This window comes from Ambystoma mexicanum, chromosome 12 (assembly GCF_040938575.1).
Source record: "Ambystoma mexicanum isolate Mex_15411 chromosome 12, UKY_AmexF1_1, whole genome shotgun sequence".
In the NCBI taxonomy this organism is placed as follows: domain Eukaryota; kingdom Metazoa; phylum Chordata; class Amphibia; order Caudata; family Ambystomatidae; genus Ambystoma; species Ambystoma mexicanum.
Window position 1 is genome coordinate 672,182,685 of NC_090936.1, and position 25,227 is coordinate 672,207,911.

The 25,227-nt window shown below is 48.3% G+C and overlaps 1 protein-coding gene across 1 annotated transcript in view; it reads right to left on the reverse strand.

Moving 5' to 3' along the window:
- The window catches only part of LRRK2 (leucine rich repeat kinase 2), a 2,398,611-nt gene that overhangs the window by 2,069,444 nt on the left and 303,940 nt on the right, over positions 1-25,227 (reverse strand). Inside the window, exon 8 of the mRNA XM_069629211.1 lies at positions 12,350-12,469. Coding sequence (XP_069485312.1) covers positions 12,350-12,469 — 120 coding nt within the window. The remainder of the gene's footprint in view (positions 1-12,349; positions 12,470-25,227) is intronic.

A 25,227-nucleotide genomic window follows, 5' to 3' on the forward strand; every position in this document is an offset into this window, starting at 1 on the left:
CGTGCCCTGAGCTCCGCTCACGTGATCGGGAGTCAGCAGACATAAAAGCCGCGCAATTTGAATCATTCTCTGCTTCACAGCTGTTTCACGACACCGTTTGGCATTTCGATTCACGTTTTGGATTCATTGGAATAAGACCTCAAGTTTACGGATTACGGACTGGTTATTCTTGATCCTTGGATTTGTGTTTTGGTTTCTGCTCGGATTTACAGACTTTTGGATTTTTGGCTAACACTTAACGTAGTAGTCCAGGAGTTCCACAGTGTCACAAATACATCCAGGAATCATCAGGTGTGTAGCCAGCGCTGAGTTTGTCGTGCTTGGCTTTATGGATTGCCAACGCTTCCTTGCACCACAGCCTCAGAGTTCCTAGCACCTTTCCATTAAACTTAGGTAAGCCCCTTTTCAATAACAGTTACATTGTTTACAGTACTGTGCTCGTTTGTGCTAATACCTGAACTCATTCCAACAGTTCTGGGGTCCTCGGCGGCATCTGATCCTGCGAAACAACCACCACCTGTGGCCTCAAGGCTCGCACAGGGAGTAGTTTTCTCTATCCCTGTGTGGAACTTGGGGACAGAGGCCCATATATTCTTCACGACGTGTCAAGTCAAGACAGTATAGCTCAGTGGCAACACGCTCTTCTTGAAAGCAAGTCAATGGAGAGCAACCGGTTCGAATCCCAGGTCCGCGCTTAGTAACCTCTTCGGTATTAAGCGTGTTATAAATAACCAATTATAATTATGAGGGCAAGAAAGATAAACATGTTACAATCTTGCTCAATAGTATCGCTACACACTAAACTTGCCTTTGTTAATGAGAACACAAACTTTAACTAAAACATCGGGGACATTACCTTAAAATGTGCCTTACTGAAAAGCTAGATCTACTGTAAACAGACGTCATGCGCGATTATAATCTGGCAATTCTTAATATTGCTGAAACTCGGTTCGGCAGAGGACTGCTTTGCCATCCTTCACATATTAAATCCTGGAAGCTATGCTTTTTTCCAAAAATAGAAAACACAAAAATGGGGTGGTGGTCCTACCATAATCTTTAGAAAACATTTTAGGAGATTCTTTAGAACATCTCAAAACAATTGGACCTCTACTGAACTACGTATGGTCAATCTTACAATTAATAACAGTCTTAGCCCTGAAAAACTTTTCAGATTAGATTTTCACAGATACTAGACATATGGGGTGTGGGGGAGAGGCGGGAGATGCAACTTCTCCTTAGGGATCCAGGCTTGTTTTTTGTCATTACAAGAAAGACTGTTACGCTTTTCGATTTGATCTCAGCCATGACATCACAATTCCCCTTCCCACAAGAAATCTCACTTCTTCTACACTTTTCCATCCATACAAATGTTGGTCATTCTAATAGTTACCTCCCTGTAGCTTCGTCTAACCATGCCATTAGATTTTTTTTAACCTTCAAACGATTAGGTCCCCCAAGTCTTCTGCGCCGAGCCGACCTGCTCGGCCTTACATAGCCAAAAATAAACAGATATCATTAACACGCAACAAACTCTTTCTAAATCGAAAATTACTAATTCCAGAATTGGTGTCACCGAAACAGGATTGTAGATATCTAGAAACTAAGTGGAGGGAGCCCACAAACAGTGCCTATCAGCTCCTATTGAAAGAGGTCCTGGGCCAGAAGAACAAGTTACTTCTTACCTTGTAACGTTCTTTCGACGGGATGTTCCTCCGACGTATTCCTCATCTTAGATATATATCCTTTCAGTTCTGCTGGCCTCGGAAACTTTTTTCTCTAGAGGGCGCTGCGCGTCGACGTCCCTCGAGTCGATGTCCTTCGACAGCCGCCGTATCGACGCTCGACGTCATCCTGCCTATAAAGGCCGCGCGCAGCGTCCGTTGCTCAGTTCCGTTTTGTAGCCCACAGTATTACTGTCTGGACTAGACTAATCACCCTGAAGGAGCGTAAGCTGCAACAACAAGGGAAGTAGAACTGCGGGGATGGATGGGAGGGTCGATGAGAAATACTTCGGAGGAACATCCCGTCGAAAGAACGTTACAAGGTAAGAAGTAACTTGTTCTTCGAAGTGATTGTGTCCTCCGACGTATTCCTCATCTTAGATAGACTCCCATAGCAGTATTCTATATTCGGAGGAGGGAGTACTGACTTCACGCTGTCTTCTATTGATGAATAGAATGCAGTACAGCCCTTCCAAACCTAGTCTCTTGACTAGAGGAGGAATCCAGAATGTAAAAACGTGTAAAGGTATGGACAGACGACCATGTAGGAGCCGCACATATGTCTTTAACCGGCACGCCTCTTTTGAGGGCCGATGAAGCTGCAATACCTCTGGTCGAATGAGCCCTAAGGTTTTGAGGGGGCTCTTTCCCTGCCAGTTTATAACATTCCAGAATGGCTAGAATGATCCATCTGGAAATGGTCTGCTTAGTTATTGGTAACCCCAGCTTGTGACCTGCGTAACCTACAAACAGCTGGTCTGCCTGTTTTATCCTGGCTAGTCTACTAATGTAAAAACTTAAAACCCTCCTAGGGTCTAGTCTGTGTAACCTCTCTTCCTCTTTCCCCGGGTGAGGAGGAGGATAGAAAGATGGTAGGGTAATCTTCTGAGAGATATGGAATTCAGAAACTACCTTTGGGAGGAAATTAGGCTTCACTTGCAGGACAACTTTGTCTTTGTGAAAGATTGTATGAGGGGGTTTACAAGAAAGAGCTTGTAATTCGCTCACCCTTCTAGCAGATGTAAGTGCTATTAATAAAACAGTTTTAAGGGTAAGGAATCTTAACGAACAAGAATGGAGAGGTTCGAAAGGTGTACCCATCAGGAAAGTTAGTACTAAGTTTAAATCCCATAGGGGAACTTGGAATGGTCTTGGGGGATAAACATTGGTTAACCCCTTTAGAAACTGTATTACCAAGGGTAATTTGAAATAGGATGGTTCTTCCGCAGTACGCTTAAAGATAGATAGCGCTGCGAGATAGCCCTTAATGGTGCCAACTTGAAGGCCTGAATTTGCCAAATATAGTAGGAAGGACAAAACCATTGGTGTACCACATGAAAATGGGTCGATATTCTGTTCTCTACACCAGCTGCAAAATCTGTTCCAACGGCAGCGGTATAAAGACTTTGTTGCTGGCCTCCTTGCCGAAAGCAACACCTCCATAACATCATCAGGGAGGTCCCAATCCTTGTACCTCAGCCGTTCAGAAGCCAAGCGTGAAGGTTGAGGGTTTTGATGTCTGGATGGAGAACCTGACCTCCCTTCTGTGAGAGTAGGTTCTCTCTGAGAGGAAGTCGAATTGGAGGGCAGATGGACAAGTCTAGAAGGTCCGGGTACCACGTTCTCCTGGCCCAATCCGGGGCAATTAGGATCATGGTTCGCCGGAATCTTCTCAACCTCCTGATCATTTGAGGAATGACAGGGACCGGTGGGAACGCGTACAGAAGCGGAAACTCCCAGTCCACTATGAACGTGTCTCCCAGAGCTCCTCTCGGAGGAAATTCCCTTGAGCAGAACAGGTCGCATTTCCTGTTTAGGCTGGTGGCAAACAGATCTACCCGAGGGGTTCCCCAAAGGGCGAAGATCTCTTGAAGGACTTCCTGAGCTAGCTCCCACTCATGGGAGACTGTTCTGCCTGCTCAGAGCGTCCGCTGTCAAGTTCTTCTCTCCGGCTAGGTGAACTGCCGAAAGAGAGATTCCTTCTTGGATTGCCCAAAACCAGAGCTGCATCGCCTCTCTGCACAGGGGTAGTGATCCTACGCCTCCTCTTTTGTTGAGGTAATGCATGGCCACCGTGTTGTCCGTCATTATCAGGATGTTCTTCCCTTGTACAGCTGGCAGGAAAGCCTTCAACGCAAGTCTGATGGCTCTCAGCTCTAACAGGTTGATGTGTAGTCTGGACTCCGATGGAGACCAACGACCGCTGATGGTCAAGTCGTTGGCGTGGGCTCCCCACCCCGTGAGTGAGGCATCCGTGACTACTGTTATCTCCGGCCAGGGTTGCCAAAACTGTTCTCCTTTCAGAATGTTCTCCTGACAGGCCCACCACTAAAGGTCTCGAGCCACCCTGCCGGGAACCTGAAGAAGATCTGTCATTCTCCCTGAGAATTGTGACCACTGAGTCCTCAGTGCCCACTGGAGGGATCTCATTCTCAGGCGAGCCTCTGGCACAAGGAAAATGCAGGATGCCATGAGGCCTAGCAACCTCAAAAAGTCGAAGGCTGGGAGACGTTGGGCATGTTGGAACTTGGTAACCATCTGTAGAATATCTTGAGCCCTCACCTCTGGTGGTGAGGCTTTTCCCAGGGAAGTATCCAGGATCGCTCCTATGAACTGGAGTCTCTGCGATGGTATCATTTGAGACTTCTTTAAATTGAGGGAGAAGCCCAGTTTGTGAAGGGAGTAGCACAAGTGATTTAGCTGGATCTGAGCTTGCTCCGGAGAAACAGCCCTGATCAGCCAATCGTCCAGGTAGGGGTAGACGTGAATCCCTTCCCTCCTTAGACTTGCAGCCACTACCGACATTAACTTGGTGAAGACCCTCGGGGCGGAGGTCAGCCCAAATGGCAGTACTCGAAATTGATAGTGAGAGTTGTCAATTGCGAACCTCAGGTATTTCCTGTGTTTGAGATGGATAGGCACATGGAAATAAGCGTCCTGAAGGTCCAGAGATACCAACCAGTCCTGAAACTGAAGGGCCTGGAGGATCTGAGAAAGAGTGACCATCTTGAATTTGTCTTTCCTGAGGAATTTGTTCAATTCTCGCAAGTCCAAGATGGGTCTCCGTCCTCCGTCTTTCTTCGGAATGAGAAAGTAAGGGGAGTACCAGCCCCTGTTCCTCTCCGCTACAGGTACCGGTTCTATGGCACCTTTCTCTAGCAGGTCCAAAATTTCCTGCAAGAGGAGCGGATCTGGAACTTTCTGAGAGCTGATCCCCGGTGGATGACTCTGGGGTATACGTAGGAAAGGCAGGCAGTAACCTTGGGCGACTGTTTCCAATGCCCAAGCATCTGACGTGATAGCCTGCCATACCGTCAGATGTTGAGTCAACCTGCCTCCTACAGGTGTCCTGTGAGGGGAGTCCTCAGAGTGGTTTTGGGGCGGCTGATGCAGATGCCGATGGTAAAGAGGCACCTGCTGTTGCTGCGGCTTTAGAATATCTACCCCGTCCACCTCGGGTAGTTCTTCTTTGACCCCTTTGAGCCGGTCGTCCTCTACCTCTTCCGAATGTGGAGTAGAAGCGAAAGGACTTGCCCCTCGCAGAGGTTCCTGTGGGACGAAAAGGAGTCTGACGGATTGCAGCTCCTAGGGATTTTGCTGCAGCTTTTGAAGTTTGCAGTTTCTCTAAACTGTCATCCGCCTTTTTCCCGAACAAAGAAGAGCCATCGAATGGCATGTTCAAGAGCCTGGCTTGCACATCTGGGGCAAAACCCGACTTTCTCAACCAAGCGAATCTCCTGGTTGATGTACTTGCCGCCATTGCTCTGCTGATACGGTCAGCCGAATCAATGCCCGTCTGGAGGGATTCGCACATAGCGTCTTTACCGTCCTGTATAATATTCAGGAACGCATCCCTTTCTTCTTCCTCCGGGATGAAGTCAGCCGCTGTAAAAGCACACTCCCAAAGTGTATGGCTGAACCTAGCAAGGGTGCACGTAGCATTAACCGACTTTAACGCCATGCTACATGCTGAAAATATTTTCTTTGCCATAGCATCATATTTTTTATCGTCCCTGTCCTGTGGGACTGTAGGCTAAGCCGTCTTGACATCGGTAGAGGATGCTGCTTGTACCACCAGACTTTCTGGGGCTGGATGTTTAGACAAAAACTCTGGGTCTGTGGAAGATACCCTGTACTTTGCAGACAGTTTTTTATTTACTGCTGGTATTACATCTGGGGTTTCCCAGTTTGTCATGATCTTTCTCTGAAGAGCTTTATGAAAGGGCACCACCGGATCCTCTTGTGGGCCTTTGTCAAGAATATCTGTGAGGTCATCTTGCTGGAAAGATTGTGAAGGTGCAGACCACCCCATGAACTCTGTAATCCTGGCCATTAAGGCTCTGTAGGGGGTTTCAGCATGCTCCCCCGGTTCTGGTTTAGCAAAATCCACCTCAGGGGAAGTGTCTAATCCACTTGCCTCATGTAAAGAATCATGAAGATCCTTTAATCTGCGCTCTTCAGAGGAAAATTCCTCTCTAACTGGGGTTACAGGTCCCTGTAACTCAAATGTGTCTTGTTCAGACAAATCACCCTCTTCTAAAATTGAGGATATAGTTCTCAATTGTTCTGAACTCATAAAGGGAGTAAATCCCATTTCCAAGGCAGAGGGTGCCGAACTTGTCATTATTGGCCTCGAAAACGTCGATGTCGTCGACGCCGACGTCGAAGGCTTCGAGCGTGGCGTCGAAAACAGAGGTGGAGGCCTCGAGGACCTCGACAGAATTGGAATTCTACTCGACAATATCGACGCCATCGACGTCGAGGGCCTGGGGATAGTCACTGGATGTGTGGTCACCGTGACTTTTCTTGGCCCTTCGACAACGGCGTCGAAGACATCGACCTCGACGTCGACGGAACCTTCGTCGACGGCACCTTCGAGGAAGGTTTGGAGGTCTTAGTCCTGCTCGCGGGTTCGAGACGCGCTCGAGAGGTTTCTTTCGCCGGGTACTGCGACTCGCAGCGTTTTTGACCTTCGGGTCTTTCGACCAGAGCATCGCTCTCGGCAGTCTTCGAGGGGGTCGAGGCCGCTTTCTCGAAGACGCTCATCATATTTTTTCGGAATTCCTCCCATTCAGCCCGGGAACTATGTTTCGTGGGGCAAGGGATTCTTTTTGGCGAAACAGAGGAAGAGGAAGACGGAGAAGGGGATCTTCGACGTCTCCTCTTCGAGTGCTTCGATCTCGAGGAGTGATGAGACCCACTCCGAGACCTGGAGCGCGAATGGTGACGAGGAGACGAATGTCTCGACTTCATCGACAAAGAAGAAGCTTTAAAAGTCTTACCTTTCTCCAGCTTCCCCCTACGCTCCTTCAGGGCCTTAGCTGTCATGGACATACAGTCCTCGCATTCCGAACAATGGTGTTCAGCTCCCAAGCACCACAGACAATTTCTGTGAGGATCGGTCAACGACATCTTTTTCCCACAATCTCGACATTTTTTGAAGCCGGATCGAGGAGTTGTCGGTTCCGACGAGGAAGCCATCGAGTACGGATCGAATAACTCGAGGTAAATAGATTAATCTGACTGGGCAACGGTATTCCGAGGCACCGAGTAAGCGCGGAAAAACGGAACTGAGCAACGGACGCTGCGCGCGGCCTTTATAGGCAGGATGACGTCGAGCGTCGATACGGCGGCTGTCGAAGGACATCGACTCGAGGCACGTCGACGCGCAGCGCCCTCTAGAGAAAAAATTTTCCGAGGCCAGCAGAGCTGGAAGGATATATATCTAAGATGAGGAATACGTCGGAGGACACAATCCCTTCGAATGAATTATCTTTGAAGGCAACACAACCTTCCAACACAAGACTGATACTGCCCTTAACAAGTATGCAGACCATTTTCTAATCAAACTAGAGTTTCCTGCTCCCATTGTTCACAGAGAGAACCACCAATTTCTAAGAAAGCGGGCTATGCATAAGCGGAGCTAAAGGAAACGCAGTGATGAACACGGTCCAATCCTATTTACAGTACAGCACGAGACACACTAGGAGCTTGGCTACCACCCCGCTTTAGGCCTGCTGTAGCAGCTACACTGGCTGTTCAAAAGTTAGATAATATTGTGTAATGGATGCCCCTCATACTAGTGTTCCCACACCCTGTGACCAACCTATTAAAAACAAACACAATTGTCAACATTGCAATGGACTAATTATGAACTCCTATTGTTAAATTCCGCAACCATTACCCTTGTGCATTGTCCAGTATAAATCCTGCACCTGTATTGTCATTCCCCACAGAGGACCAGGAACACAAATTGTATTGTAACCACAAGGGCTCTCTCCAAGCCTACTGCAGATTTACAGGAAACCCCGTTACAAAACCCACTTAAAAAGAGCATTTTGTGTATGGTAGATTTGAGAGAAATGGAAAGGGGAAACTAAGGTCCGTTTGTACAGCCCATGAAATAGTAGAGCGCATGCAATGAGAGGGAGTACATTTGTTGCAGGTAGCTGAATTGATTGCACATCCCTGCGCATGTGGCCTAGCAGTAGGCAAGGGTGTCAGTATTTATGCAGATTCTCGCTATGCCTTTGCAATAATACACAATTATGCAGTCTGCAAAAACAGTGTGCATTTGGGCAAGTTCACTCTGTGCACACCATCTCCCTGACGAGTTGCAGAGGGAAATACAGGCTTGGGCAATGCCAGATTCAAAATGGTCCATTTAACTGTGGCACAAACCCCTGCTAATAAGTACAAGCTATGGAGGGTCGGGGGGGGCTATAAGGATAAGCTGGGCTAAACTGTGTGAAAGTTACGATACTGGTGGCCTTGCTGCCCCCGATTTTGACCTATACTATAACGCTGCTCAGGCACAATTTGCTAGACATTGGTTCAATAATACCAAAAAATATGCCCATATTCAGGTGGAAAAGTATGCAGCCTCTCCCATGGATATACGATCAGTGATTTTGCCAGAGCATATGCTAGGATTTGATTTGCCTACAACCCAATTGTTTGGCTGGTATTTTGCAATAGCCCTTAACTACTCTTCCCGTCCAGCCCCCCTCCAGTCGCTAAAACAGAGCAAATTTACAATAAAAGGAATCACTGAATATTTCGGGAAAAGTTGTGGGAAATGCAAGGATATGACATGTGGCTACTCAAAAGGCAGACACATAGATAGAAAGTGTGCATCGTCTGAAGCCAACTAGGAATGGAGAACACAACACGTGCGAAACACATTTGCATTAAATATATGATACGATATATGGCATTTATAACGTGCCTATACACAAGGGTTTCAAGAAGAGACGCAGCAAGGGAGGGGAAACAGAGGGAAGACAGACAGCGATCCTACTAGTGGCCCAGTGTCATTAGCGCAAGTGCAGGGGAAGGGGGAAGAGGAAAAGGGCAGAGTGGGAGGGGGGTGGGGACAGTGCAGTACATGGGTTAATAGAACAAATAAAAACAATAAGAGAAGTAGGGCTAGCTGGTGGCAAGTCCAAGGGTAAGGGTAAGTGCAGACCTCAGTTTTCAAGTGCTATTGGGGGACTGCAGGGATACAGAAAACAGTCCCCAAGTGCGGGGGTTGCCAACGAGGCAGTGCAGGTGGGTAACTAGAAATTATAGGATGGCCAGGTAACCAGCACAGTTTCAGCCAGGAATTCAGCACGAGAGAGGAGGAGAGAAAGCAGAAGCAAAGAGGAAGGTTTTGAGGTGCTTCCGGAAACTGAGATGTTCTCCTCAAGTTTCAGGGAGCCTGTTCCAGAGGGAGGCCACAGCCGAAGAAAGATCTACCACCAACTTGTTACTTGGAGAAGCGACTGTCCCCGAGGCAGTTGGAGGCGGATGAGCGAAGAACTTGAGAAGGAAGATATTTAGGAAGAGAGAGTTGAAGGTATCGAGGCCCCAGAAGGCCTCGTGGACAATGCAGAGGGTTTTGAACTTCATATTCGCAGCCAATGGGAGCCAGTGCAGAGATTTCAGTCCTGGAGAGATACGATCCCTGGGTTTGAGGCCAAGGACACGTATCGCAGGCCTGTTCTGGATAAGTTGCAAAGTGCGGAGAGTAGAAGCAGGCAGATTTAGAAAGAGGCTGTTGCAATACTCTAGCCTAGAGAGAGCCAGAGCTGTGGAGACAGTGAGCTTCTGGGCGAAGGAGAGGAAAGGAAGAATACCTCTGAAGAGGTGCAGCTGGTAGTGTGACTTCTTAGAGACGTCAGAGATGTGAGGAGAGAAGGAGAGTCTGGAGTCGAAGATGACCCCAAGGTTTTTTAGCCTTGCAGGTGGGAGCAGAAAGAGGGCCAAGAGAGGCCAGCCAGAGAGTGACGGGAAAGGAGGCACCGGGTGTGCCAACGAGGAGTTACCTTTTGAAAGCTGCCACTATGCATATGTACCATTTAGCACAGTAACAAACCCGATTACAAATTAATAATTCTCTTTTTAAAAAAAAAAAAAAATCAATACACGGGCTATTTTTACCCATCGTTCACAATATGTTTGGACCAATAATTACCAAAGATATTCATGTAAGGGAGTGAGTGTGTCAATAAGACATTTTGATATTTTATTGGATACAGCTTATTTATTGAGAAACAATAATGGCTGCTTAATACATGGTTAGATATTAAGAACATACTCTTTTGTCCCCACCACCACCCTGTGTCTTAAGTGTGATGCGTGCCTGTGTGTATTTTGTGTGGGAAGGGAGCTTCATCATGATGAACATTTGTTATAGTTTCAAAATGCTGGTGATCATGTATGCAACATGATCAGTAATTTATAGTGGAAATTCTGGCATGCAATGTGGGCATGGCTTCAAGAAAGTGATTTACTTTGGCAATGGGGAGGAAGGATAGCTCTGGGGCAACGAGTTTGTCTTGGAAGCAAGACAACGCGGCGCAACACTGGTTCGAATCTCGATCCCAGCGCTTAGAAACCACTCGCTGGTATAAAACACGTTATAAATGAACAATAAAATAAATGCAGGCATATATAGTTACAAAGTCTTCATGAAAATGACAAAACGCTTCTGGTTCTGTGGGTGACCTGGCATCCAATCGATTTTTCACGTGTTACTCAAAAACGAATTGTAAGGATGATGTCATTTACCCCACATTTTTTCAAAAAATGCGCCATTTCAACCTATTGCTATGCTTGTTTGGTTGCTAATTTGGCGAGATGATAATGCCACTCAACTGAAATCAGTCACCAGCTGCCACTAAGTTTGATTAATTTAGAATGCCATTGCCTCTCTAGGAACCACCTGCCCCACCAACACAATAAGCTTCCTTGGCCTCTAGCTAGGACTCCTGAGTCACGTGTAACCAGAGTCTAGCCTCTGACTGCCCATGGCAAGTGAAGGGCAGGGTCCAGTAAGAGATGCCAGATATCTGGCCACAAGCATATACGCCATGCTCTCCTGTAGAGAGTAAGGACCAAGGGTAGACTGGGAATTCAAGAACGCGGAGGTGGTCCAAGCATTGCAGTTTCTTTTCTGAATGCATTACGTGGAAACACTCGGTATCAGTGACATTTGTCTGCTAAACTTGATAAGATATATGGCCAAATGTCTAAAGTTCAGACCGGGCTCAAATCTCAGCTTCACCTTGTAACTAAATTGTGTGACCCTGAGCAAATTATTTGTTCTTACTGTGCCATATCTGTCCAAGTAGGTATGTCTCGTATCTGCCTGCCTAATGTTGTGAGGGTTGGGAGTGGGGGGGGGGGACGAATCCTGGTGTGGAAAAAACGTGCATTAAAGTGTACTTCTTTAAACCATTATTTAGGTCAATGGTGTGCTGAAGGTGTGGGTTGGACTATTTTGCTACGTCTGTTGGATGCAAAATGAGGGCCACTTTCAAAAATAATTTCCAGGGTTACTTTTGGTTCCCAGTCCAATGCTGCCTGTAGCCCAAATACGCAGGGAAACAACCTGATCTGCCAACTCGGATGACTTAGTATAAACGTGCGCTTTAACCGACCATGGGGCTGTAGGGGTGTCGGGATAGGGTAAAAGACAGGAGACAAGTAGGAGACATATGAATAGAGTGACAGGAGTATTCCTCGAATCAGGGCCTGCCTGACACCGTCACATAAGGGTCAGGCAAACACTCGATTGGTTGAATGCTCTACAGGAAGGAAACAGCGAAACTAAGTACTGTGCATTTTACACAAATCCAAAAGCTCCACAGTAGACAGTAGAATTAGTGTGGCCAAGTTGGCTTTGGCAACTTTCAGGCAAAAGTAAAAGTAAGTAATCTCTGCTGTCTTCTTCACTGCTAATGTTTTTCTAAAAAAAATGTTTTTTAAAAAAACAATCCAACTACAAACCACCAAATACTTTCCAAGGCAGTACCTGGAAAAAGTTTAGAGTAAGCCACCTTTATACAAACAGAAAAGGGCGCTAGAATGTCCATACATCCCGCAAATAAGTGTATGTTCTGCAGAGTGGCCAACAAATTGTCACTTTGTGTAGGCTACCAAGTGTAATTACACTGAATCAGAAGCACTATACACAAAAGGCGTCACCGTAACCTTGTAGCCAAGATGGGGAGCAAGGTTACCTATACAAATTGGTTGCTGTGATAATTCACTTGATCCTGTACAGTCATGGATTGCAACTCCTCACACCTCTATTCTTAATAATCTTTTCAGTATTTGCAGAGCACAGATTACATACTCACCCAGAAGTGCTAAACAGTTGAGTGCAGCGGCTTGTAAAGGAGCATTTTCAGGGTACTTCAAAAGAGCTTGCGCAATGACTTTGTGTGTTTCGTGTGAAACCAGGATGTTGAAAAAGTTCACTAAAATAAATCGAAAGGTTAATTAATGTATTATGCTATTAAGCAAAAAGGACTTCACAGTGTATTCAGTCAAGCCAGAAAACATTAATCTCCACATACATTTACGTGCACGTGCTAATGCAGAAATAAAATGTGCCTAATTAGCGTTCTACAAGTGATATGATATGGCATTTATAACGCGCCTATACACACGTGTTTCAAGGCGCGACGAGGCAAGAGGGGGGACAAAGGGAGGACAGACAACGATCTTACTAGGCCAGGTGTCATTCAGATTGCACAAGTGCATGGGAAGGGGTGAAAGGAAGAGTGCAAGGTGGGAAGGGAGGGGGGAAAGTGCAGTACATGGGAAGTGGAATAAATAAGATAAATAAAATACAAAAAAAACAGGCAAGTGCAAGGAAGTGCGGACAAAGTGCTGGAAAGGGGACTGAAGGGATACAGAAAACAGTCCCCAAGTGCAGAGGTTGCCAGGGAGGCAGTGCAGATGGGCAGTTGACAGGGCCTGGGCCAGAGATCAGAAGGGTGGCCAGGTAACCAGTGCAGTGCAGGAGTTCAGCAAGGGAGGGGAGGGGAGGAGAGAAAGCAGAAGCAAAGAGGAAGGTTTTGAGGTGTTTCCGGAACCGGAGGTGGTTCTCCTCGAGTTTCAGGGAGGCAGGAAGACTGTGCCAGACAGAGGCTCCTGCCGAAGAGAGTGATCTGCCACCAACTTGTTGCTTGGAGAAGCGACTGACCCTGAGGGAGATGGAAGCAGATGAGAGAAGAGCTCGAGAAGGAAGGTATTTAGGAAGAGAGAGTTGAAGGTATTTCCGCCCCAGACCCCAGAAGGTCTTGTGTACAATGCAGAGGGTTTTGAATTTAATCCTCGCAGCCGCTGGGAGCCAGTGCAGAGATTTCAGTCCTGGAGAGATACGATCCCTGGGCTTGAGGCCAAGGACAAGTCTTGCAGTCCTGTTCTGGATAAGTTGCAGAGGGCAGATAGTGGAGGCAGGAAGATTTAGATAGAGGCTGTTACAGTAGTCCAGTTTGGAGGTGGCCAGGGCTCTGGAGACAGTGAGCCTCTGGGGGAAGGATAGGAAAGGAAGAATACCTCTAAAGAGGTGCAGCTGGTAATGTGACCTCTTAGAGACGGTGACCCCAATGCTTTTTGCCTTGCAGGTGGGAGTGGGAGGAGGGCCAAGAGAGGCCGGCCAGAGAGCTGCAGGGAAGGAGGGAGTGGGTGTGCTGATGAGTAGAATCTCATTTTTACTGGCATTTAGGCAGAGGTCATTGGCAGCACACCAATCCTGGATGGCAGACAGACAGACAGAGATGAGGGAAGGAGAGGAGGAGGCGGCGGCCGAGGGTAGCCTGAAAATGAGCTGGGTGTCCTATGCATAGCACTGAAAGTTGGGACAGAGTGGCAATGCGGTGGGCAAGGAGTGCCAGGTATTGGTTGAACAGCAAGGGAGAGAGGTTAGATCCCTGGGGGACACCACAGGTAGAGAAAGAGATGTCGGAGAGGAAGGACCCAAGTTGGAACTGGGAGGGTCGGTCGGAGAGGAAAGAAGTCAGCCACGCCAGACCAGTGATACCCAGGTTGTCACGGAGATGGTTGACGAGGATGGCATGATTGACAGCGTCAAAGGCAGAAGAGAGATCAAGCAGGATAAGAACGCAAAGGGTTGTTAGAGTGAAGGTTGGAGAGCAGGTCTTCACGGATGTTCAGGAGAGCAGTTTCCGTGCTTCTGGCAGCTCTGAAGCCAGACTGATGGTCATGAAAACAACCAACAGATTCAGTGTGGAGACTGAGTTGGGAGATGGCCAGTTTCTCCAGGAGCTTGCCCAGGAAGGGAGTTATGGAGATTGGGCGATGGTGACAGTGAAGTGAAAGAAAAATTATTGATTGATTGATTTCCTGTCTGTATAGTAAAAGGGAAATGCAACACAATGGAGGAAGAAGGCAAGTGGATAGGGTAGGGACAGTTGACCAACCCTCAGAAATAGAGGTATATTTATTTATTTATTTAAGCTGGAGACAGGAAACAGCAAGTGACGCTGCATCGGGTGAGGTCAGAGAAGGACACCGACGATTACCAAGAGACCACATGAGAAGAAGGAGTGATGGGTTGTGGACAAGAGCTTTAGAGTGGATGTTGCCTTGGCATAGCGGTGTTATTGGTTCTGGCGTGCGCATGTTTGTTAGTGTGTGAATAGGAAAGATAGTCCAAGATGTGATTGTGAGACGGGATGAAAGCATTGTGGTAGGAGTAGTAGCAGGCAGGGGAGAAGTAGTAGTAATAGTGGGACAAGTAGTAGTTTGAGGAACTTTAGTAGTGAGAAAAGGAGTGGGGGTAGTGGAGAAGTGTGATGGTAGCCGTGCGAGGAAGGAGTTTTAGTGGGAGGGTAGGGGAGTAGCTGGAGGGGGGGCACAGTTAATATCATGGGTGGAGGCAGAAGAGAGAAGTAGTGAAACATCAGAGGGACAGGAAGTTGGTGGGAAGAGGCAGACGAGGAGCAGGTAGAGTAGAAGGGAAAGTTAACAGTGGATGTGAGTAGAACTAGTGAATCTAACTGTGTAACTCAAAGGCCCAATCTTTAACATTCCCATTAGATCACTGACGCCGGACGAGAGTAGGGACAGTTAGTAAGTCCCCGAGGGTGATCGAAAGCTGGCCTTTAGGGACAACATCACTAGGTTAAGGCAAATATTAGACAGTAGGGGTCAACAAGCTCTAGCTTCAACGCAGGGTTCTATCCTCAGGGTGGGCTTTCCCAATGGTGTGATAGATTGAGGATATTGTTACAGAAATCCTAGGAATGTGTGTAACCATCGGTGGATCAGCCAAATGGCGTACCCAGTAGCATAAAGTTCTTTCAGTTTCTCGTGGCGCACTAGTTATTGAAAGGAAATCAGTAAGAGCAGTAACAGACATAATTACACTAGGAAACCAACGAACAGCTGTACCATTATCCCAACATGGCGGCCTTAAAAATGGGTTGCATGCTACAGAGGAGCGGACACCAGGTGTGGGTGCGAGGATACATGAATTAGCTGGACAATTGCTGGATCAAGCACAATAAAGATCAGACATCAATGCATGGTGCCACCATAAAATTTTTTTTAAAAAAAAACACATTAAAAAAAGGTCATCCTGTATTTCCGAGCTTGATAGACAATTGTTTTGCAGTTGTTCCCACCACACTAAATAAGCCCATAGTGTGTCCCTAGCTGTAAAACACCCTGGCATGGACGGCTGTGTGCCGCCCACGACAAAGGCCTTTCCCAGCCAAAACACTCTCCAAGGTAAAGTTATACAAATAAAACTCATTTTAAAGGTTCCCAAGAACACAAAGGGCATCTAACATTTCCATTCAATTTCTGAAGAAACGTGCCCGTGCAGAATGCAGAGATGGAGAGACACAAGGGCCCCTAGAAATTAACCAACATCCCGCTCTCGCCCCTCTGTGCCGCTGATCTGAGCAGCGCAGCAATACCTCGGAGAGGAAAATGCAAACTACTGCCATTTACAAGATTAAAAAGAGTGGGGTGCAGTCATGGGTGGTAGAACTAGTAGGAAACAAGCCAGCAAAGAACGTGCAACCTGGGTTTCAAACCAAGGATAAACAAGACACCATTTACTCATTTTATACCTTGGACCACTGCTGTAGCGCTCCATCTGATCACCACATTCCACTAAATAAACAAGACATCCCTGGCCATCCCACATGTAAACTAACCAAAAAGAACAACCTAAAATGCCAAATCCTTGCAAGGCAAACCAAACAAGTATACACTTTTGAAGAAAACTTGACCCCACTCAGAAAGGATAATGCTGTGAATAAACTCTCCACGTTACTAGAAAGCCTGAACGCAGAAATCACCAAGGTACTGGACATTATTGGACCAAAAAAAAATGGAAAAGAATACAATCTAGGACCCAGGGGGAGATTCCCAGAGGAACCCCTTAAATAACCCATATGACTAGCGGAGAAATATCATGACCCTAGTGATAACCCCCTACCCCCAGTAATAATCGGACTGAGACCCAAGAGAGTGATGAGGAAAAGCCCACTAAGGAGGAACGGATGCAGACCTCACCAGAGAGAGACGAGAGACGTCCGGAGGTTAGAAAACCTACAAAGAGACTGCACAAGGACCCAGGTGTTCAGAGGGACATGAGGACTGATATCAATACAGAACGCTAAAACAATCATAGTGAAGAGTCCCATAAGAAGGAAGAAAGGAAGCAAAACACACCAGAGATAGAAAGGAGATGCCCTGGGGTTAAAGAAACCATGAATAGTGTGCGCCAGAGCGTAGGGTCCCCGAGAGACACGAGGTCCGATCAATACTAAAGGCCAAGAGAGCCACCAAAAGGAACTGAAGAGTATAAACGCTCACGCTAACCCAGAGGGCGAACGCTCGTGTGAGCGAGTTGGGCCTCAAGTTACAGCATTGTTGGAGGGGGATAATGCAAGTACCTCCTTAGATCCAAACTTTGAAACATTCGCTGAACTGAGGATTGGAACCTTTGTTGAACTGAGCGGTGAATGAGTCAAGTACCCCATTTGATACCAGGATTGAAGCATTTGTTGAATTGAGCAAACCTTTCCACCATTTGAAAACGGCTTTGAACAGAGTTCTTCTTTTTTGAACACTTGGAAAGACTTTCAAGAACTGAGGGACTTTGTAACCACAGGACTGAAACTTGGATGTTTAATTTTACAAGCTTGCTCCTGGGGCGAATATTTGCTATGAAGCGTTGACAACTCTGAGGAGTCAGTAATGCGAGGCAGACAACTGCTTGTGTTTTACTCAAATTTAAACATTTTATTAAAGAAAAAGGTTTCAAATAAATCCTTGCTAAACCTACTCTATCAGGGAATTCCCTGCCTAGTGTAAAGGCTAAGGGAATGGCTCCTAACATAAGCAAACTGGCCCTCACACTAAACAACAAAACATTTTAAGTGAATTATACTAACATAAAAGAGTGAACAACAAATAACCAGTACTTTGGGTGACCTTCACCGGTCCAGGGTAAATCCCTTCCCCATGATTATTCAAAGTCAATTTCTCCAAATGTTCAAAAGGAAAAATAAAGTCTTGAACCAGTGTTGGTTTCAAACGAAACAAAGTTCACCAAATAAAAAAATCCACTGCTAACAGTTCTTCTAGATGAAAATCTCCCTTCCAAGTCCAGCCAAGAAAATAGCACCAATGGTAATCCTGGATGTCTTCTTTCCAAGATTGTTTGTTCACAACAACAACTTCTTCCACAACTCTACAGGTGTTCATAACCTCTGCAGTACATTTGGTATAATTGCCACAATGCTCCTTCTTGGGTTGTTGCTTTCCTCTTAACAATCACAATTCTACTACTGTTAACGTGGGAGCAGGCTCCTTTGCTCCACAGTTTGCCACTAATTCAACCAATTTCAATGTAACATTCACTGACAGTATTATACACAACCACAGTTCTGGTACTTGTATTTCAGGATTGTTATGCATTAAAGACAATACTCTTCTACATCTACAGGTAGGCAAGGCACTTTCCTATGCTCCATGAAAAGGGCAGCCTGTTTGCCTCTTCTGTCTGTTTTATTGCCACCAGTATAATCTGCCTGTGCTTACAGACTGACATTCTCTCGACTCCAACAGTCAGAGGATTACAGATTGTTTGCTCAATCTTTTTACAAACACCCAACTCCCTTCCCCATCATATTCACACCTTCCTGGCTCCAGTAGCGACCATGAAGCTGTATTGCCACACTCAACTTCAGGTAACATCACCCTCGTATCAGAGGACACTGAACTTGAAACTATCATAAAACAGGTGGATAGAATTTAAACAAGGCTTGCTTCACTATAGAAAGGGTTCACCTCTTGGTTTGGGTAATGCTTGTTCTTGTTATTACAACAACCTCTGGGTTTAAAGAATACTTGTTCTTAATGTTGCAAGGTTCAGTCTTCAAAGGAGAAACAGATTTTGGCACACCCGATCATTATCTAAGGTAGATCTTTAACCTTAAATAAATTCAAGCGTTAACACAAACACTTTCTAACTCCGGTCAGGAATCCTAATTGGCCACACATGACCTTCCTTTAATGTTGTAAACCCTAACGTTGACTGTGAAAGTCAACGTTAGGGTTTCAGAGTGATTCAAAAAAGCGTCCCCCCTTTTATTAGAGACAAGTGACCACTCTGGGAACATTAACAGTTCAACAATGGGAAATCAAATGCTTTTCTTCGTACACAAGCACTCAACTTTATCTAGAAGTGCGCGTGATACATTTCAATTGTCAGCAAGACTTCACAATGACGAACAGTTTATACTCGCTTCTACTCTTACGGGAGTCAGTTTAGAGCTTGTAACAGTTATGCGCAATGTTTTCGGAGTGAAGCTGAATGCCAAGCTTCACTCACCGGCTCCAGAAACATTGCAGTTTCCAGCTGCTTTACCTTTCCGACTTCTTCCTCTTCTACTACAGCTTTGGAGACACTTGGGACTCACACCTTCCTGCAGCATGGGTGTCTCAAAACCACCCACACAAAGGGGATGTCTCCTTCACTCCTTTGTCCCTCGGCTTGCTTCCTGCTACGGGCCTCAGATCTCAGCAGAGTCACAAACTCTGCAATTACAGCCAGTAGGTGCCCCAGAGAAAATACTCACTCTCAGCAAGTCTCTCTCAGTGCAGCCATGGCAAGGCAGGGTTTATGAACACAGGACCCTCTCAGAACTTGCAAGTGAAATCTGCTTTCTCCACATCCTAGCGTGCCTTAAGTGACTTCCTCAAGCACTGCCAGCCTCATGCTTTCCTGCTACTACTGCCAGCCTTCCAGCTCCTTCCTTTGCCCCTCTGCTGCTGCAGCCTTTTATGCCTCTTACGTGGGGCAATTAGTTTCAGGTGCAAGCTATTACTGTCAATTGCCAGACCCTGGCAATGGCTGTTAGGCCCGATTGCCTGTCCTCCACTTCTACAAGCCTCTTCAGCCCTCTTATTCACCTCAGTTCCTATGGGATTCTGGGGCATGTAGTTCGTTATTAAAGTTACGTTTTTCTACTTCTTTTGCATTTTTAAGGGTAGATTTAATTCCCTTAGTAATTTTGACAGATGGGCTGTAGGTTTTAAATGTAATAGAGGAAGATGGTGTAAAGAAGGCAACACGTTCACTATTCCCTCTAGTGTACCCTTGGTATTGAAGAAGGTATTTGTTTTTAAGGACCAACATTATCCTTTCCTTCAGTATAATAGGTATGGGTGTTACAAGCTTAGGTTTTACCACATTAGAATGAACAGGATGTTGAGAGATAATAAAATGGCAATAAGCCATAAGGAACAAGTTACTTACCTGTAACTGTTGTTCTCCATCATGGGTCTGGCATGGATTCACACGCTCATATTCCCCGTCGTCAGGCCGGGAATCCTCGGTAAAGAAAAAAAATCAGTTTAGTTTCTGATCTGTCTTTCTCAGTAGTAACCTATCACTGGTCTCTGGGTCATACTGCCCCCAGCCAATCACTGCCCTCTCCCTATGCCCCGCCTCTGGCAGCCATCTTCAGATTTGGTAGCACGCAAAGTGGCAGTATGACCAAGTGAAGAGCCGCAGAGGGGTAGGAAGGAGGGTTCACATGTGAATCCATGCCAGACCCATGCTGGAGAACAACAGTTACAGGTAAGTAAGTTGTTCCTTCTCCAGCATGGGTTCTGGCATGGATTCAAACGCTCATGAATTTAAGAATACTAAGCAGTACACACATGCACAACCAACGGGAGGTGGAAAAGGCTCAACATTAAGCATTACATTAAAACTCAACATTAAGCAATTCTTACCTCCTCACCTGGCTCACCTTAGGCGAACAGGTTGCGCAGCACCGCTTGGCCGACCCTGGACTCCTCCCTGGAATTCCGGTCGACGCAGTAGAATCTTGTGAAGGTGTGCGTCGACCTCCACGTAGCAGCCCTGCAGATGTCCAGCAGGGGCACACCAGACAAGAACGCCGTGGCAGCAGTGATAGCTCTGGTCGAATGGGCTCTCGGACGGCCAGGCAATGGTCGGTTTGCCAACCGATGACAGTGCGTGATCCGGAAATGGAAGCCTTCGAGAGAGCCTTTCCTTGGTTCACAGGTCCAAAGTTCACAAATAGCTGTGATGTCTTCCGAAAACTCTTTGTGCAGTCCGCGTAGAACTTCAGCGCTCTAGCCACATCCAGTGAGTGCAGAGTCCTCTCGGCCAGTGACGAAGGCGACGGGAAGAAAACAGGCAACACCAAGGGCTCGTTGAGGTGGAAGTCCGACTTCACATTGGGCAATAAAGAGGGGTGCGTCCTCAGCACCAACCTCGTGTCGTGAAAGGTCAAGTATGGAGGCCTGCAGGATAGGGCCTGGATCTCTCTCACTCGCCATGCGGAGGTGATGGCCACAAGAAACAGTCTTCTACGACAGGAACTTCAACAGTGCCGAATGCAGGGGCTCGAATGGCGCCCCCATGAGCCTGGTCAGCACCACGTTGAGCTCCCACGCCGGGGCAGGGGCCTTCACCGGCGGGAACGATCGGAACAGTCCCTTCATAAATTCCTTCACCAGGCGATGGGACCACAAAGATGCCCGTCCTGTGGTTCTGGTGTATCGGGAGATCGCAGCCAGAAGTATCTTGATGGAGGCTTGAGCCAGTCCAGCCTTGGCCAGCAACAGTAGGTACGGCAGCACTTGAGGGGCCGTAATCCGCAGAGGTTTAGTCTTCTGTGCACGGCACCCGACAGAAAACCTCTTCCACTTATGTACGGAGCACTTGAGAATGGAGGACGCCCTGTCCTTTGCAAGGACCTCTCTGCAGTCAGCCGGGATATCGTACCCTCCAAACTCTAGTGCTGCAGGAGCCAGGCCTGCAAGTTCAGCAACTCCAGGTCGTGATGAAGTATGGCGCCTCCTTCTCTGGAGAGAAGATCTGCGTCCGTCGGCAGCTTGACTGGTGGGGACGCTGACAAGCCCAGAAGGTCCGGGAACCAGATCTGCCTCGGCCACGCCGGTGCGACGAGGATCATCCTGCACCAGGACCTCTTGAGCTGGTTGACGAGTCGGAGCAGCATCGGCAACGGAGGGAACGCATATAGGAACAGGCCGTCCCAGGGGAACGAGAAAGCATCGCCCATGCTCCTCGGCTGGGGAAACCTGCTGGCGAACCTCTGGCACTTGGAGTTCGTCGCCGTCGCGAACAGGTCGATCTGCGGTTTTCCCCCCCATCGTCAGAAGAGTCGATCCACTTGATCCTGATGTAATTCCCACTCGAGGCACGAGCGCAGCTCCCTGCTGAGTGAGTCGGTGATGGTGTTCTTTATCCCTGCCAGATGAAAGGGCACCAGAAACATCCCTTGGGCGACGGCCCAATGCCACATATCCTGGGCTTCCTTGGAGAGGGCTGGGGATCTGGTTCCTCCCCGCTTTTGGATGTAGAACATCGTGGTGGTGGTGTTGTTGGTGAAAATTCTCACCACCTTGCCCTTGAAGGACGGGAGAAAGGACCTGAGGGCCCAGAACACTGCACGGAGCTCCAGGATGTTGATGTGGAGCGTCTTCTCCTCCGGGAGCCAAAGGCCTCTCGCGTGAAGTTCTCCAGTGTGCGCTCCCCACCCTTCCAGGGAGGCATCTGTCGTCACCGTTATCTGGTGAGATGGGGTCTGAAAGTCTGTGCCCGCCGTCAGATGAGCGCGGGTGTCCCACCACCGGATCGCTCATCAGAAGGTCTCGTTGAGCGAGATCCTGTCCTCGAAGCTGCCCGTCGCTTGGATCCAGCGGGCTTCGAGGAACTCTTGCAGAGGGCACATCCGAAGCCTGCACAGGCGCACAAGATATATGCAGGAGGACATCATCCCGAGGAGGGACTTAATGGACCTCATCATGGCCACGTCCGTGGCCAGCAGTCGCTGCTCCTTGCCCAGGATGGCCTTCATCCTTTCCTCCGATGGCGAGGCCAGACGCGCCACTGTGTCGAGCTTGGCTCCCAGAAACAGTGCGACTTGCGACGGGACCAGGTGGGATTTGGGAAAGTGGATGGAGAATCCCAGGTCCGTGAGCAGCTGGACGGTCTTCACTGTGTGATCTACCGCAAGCTCCCTTGTCCTTGCTCGGATGAGCCAGTCATCCAGGTAGGGGTAGACGTGGATCCCCTGCAGGCGCAGCCGCCGCCACCGGTGCGAGGCACTTGGTGAACACCCTGGGTGCCGACTTCAATCCGAACAGGAGGGCCTTGAACTGGCAGTGCCGTCCTTGGAGCGCGAACCTGAGGAACTTTCGGTGTCTTTTTAGAATGGGATGTGGAAGTACGCATCCTCCAAATCCAACGACGACAGGAAAACGCCCTCCTCCAGCTGTCCCAGCACGTGCTTGAGGGTGACCATCCGGAACTTCTGTGCCTTGATGTACTTGTTCAGTCGTCGCAGGTCCAGGATGGGGCGCCATCCTCCTGTCTTCTTTTTCACGAGGAAGTACCTTGAGTATACTCCGGAGCCCCGGAGCCTCTTCGGGATGAGCTCGATGGCACCTTTTTTGAGCATCGCCCTTACCTCCAATAGCAGTTGAGGGACGTGATTTTCCTTCCTGGCCACGGGTCTAATGCAGGGGCACTTTTTTAAAAATTCGAGGGCGTGCCCCTCGGCCAGGGCGTCCAGCACCCAACGGTTGGTGGAGATGGACTCCCACACGCTGACCAACTTTGCCATCCGGCCTCCCAACGGGGTGCTTCGGTGGGGGCCCCCCCCCCCGACACCGCTGTCGGTTCAATCTTGCTTGGAGGACGCCTTGCCCTCCCTGGCGACGACGGCGGGGCCCACCCGACTTGACTCGTCCTCTATAGGCTTCCTGCGACGAGGAGCGGGCCGCTTCGCGGTACGTAGAGGAGCCACTGCCGAATCCCTTGGAGGCACCCTGCTTGCCTCCGATGCTACGAAAGGATGGCCTTTGTTGCCGGAGAACGCCTAGGGCCTTTGTCTCCGTGTCCGCCTTGATGGCTTGGAGGGACTCATCCACTGTTTTCCCAAACAGATTGTTCCCGTCGAACGGCATGTCCAAAACCTTGGCTTGTACGTCCTGGCAGAAATCCATTGCCTTGAGCCACCCTCGTCGTCTAAGGCAAACGTCGTTGCCTAGCTGGCGGAAACCGGTGTCTGCAATGTCCGTTGCCACCGTAATGGCATGGTCGGACGCCACTTCGCCTTCTTGCAAGATCTCCAGGGCCTCGGCCCTCTTGTCATCCGGTAGGAAGTCCAACAGGGGGACGATCTTGTACCATAACTCCCTGTCGTAGCGGGCCACAATCGCGAGGGCGTTGGCCGCCTTAATCGTTGTTGCCGCCGACGACGAGATAACTCGTCGTCCCATTGCGTCCAGCTTCTTTCCTTCGCCGTCCGGCGGGGAAGTTGACGTTGAGGCCGATGCCCCCCCCCCGCTTTCTTCTTGGCCGCCGCTGAGACGACCGAGTCAGGGGTCGGTTGTGCCCTAAGGCACAAAGGGGCCGCCGTCATCATGTCTACACCCAGGCATCCGGACCAAGCCCATCAGCCCCGGGAGCAGGCATCTAGACATTTAGTAAAACCTCACCAGCCCCGGCTAGGGGCTATCTGGGTTCAGTCCTGGCGCCAGGCTCATAGTAGGAATCAGTCCTGGCCCCAAGCTCATAGTAGGAATCAGTCCTGGAGCCAAGACGCCAGGCTCATAGTCATTACTTACCTCAGGCAGACCATGCTGCAAATGACTCCAATCCAACAGGAAGCCTGAAAGGGACTATTTTTCTACAGGGACTATTTTTTACTCTGGTGTGGTTCTAGGGACTTCTTACCTGGGACTACTTTTGAGGCTATTTAAACCACACCCGACCAGCAACACACGCTTCGTGTTATTCTGCATCCAGCAGCGTAACACTCACCGTGCCTGCAGCCTGCATCCAGTCTTCTGCCACGCCCGCCTCGAATCCGGAGCTCCTAAAACAAAGTGGAAAGAAAGGGACAAGGTTAGAAAACAAACTTATTTCTATTCCACACCCGATTCTGGATCCATCTCGTATCCGGACCTGTAAAGAACATAATTTCTGCACGCGCCGCACCTCCAGCTGTAGTGCCGCGCCATGCTCACCAGTCTTCACAGCATCCTTCGGGTCGGCGCTGCCTCCATCATTTCTTCGCCGAACTTCGGCACCTAGGAGACAAAAGAAAACCAAAGCAGAGGCAACCAACAAATATAATTCTTACCACCATAGACTTACCTGATTTACCACCGCAGGCATCCTTTTGCGACTCTCCATATTTTCACGTGCCGCATCTGTAAAGAGAGACAAAACAACACGTTTTCCTTGTGCAACATTTACCGGACAGCGCCGGATAATACAGACTCTCACCTGAGCGCCACCAGCTGCCACAAGAGCATCTTTTCACAAGCCAGCTGCAAGACAAGAAAGGAAGGGGGGAACAAGAGTGAACATCGGACAAATTGAACTCTATGAACTTAATACCTTCTGGTCCTCACCAGGAACCTCAGAGTCAATACTCTCCGGAACTCTCCCGAGACTTCAAACCAGTGAAGTAACTGGAATCGACGCGCCCCTGCAAATCCACGCAGGATGGAGAGCTCATCTGATTGCTATGAGGGCATTTCGGAGGTGATTAGTTGGGGAGGACTGTGGGGGTGCCATCACTTGAATCCACAAGTGGCTAAATCCATCTCTCCACTTGCAGGAGAATATTTCTACGGGTTAAGCAGACAAGATTAGGAGGGCAGATCCAGTCAG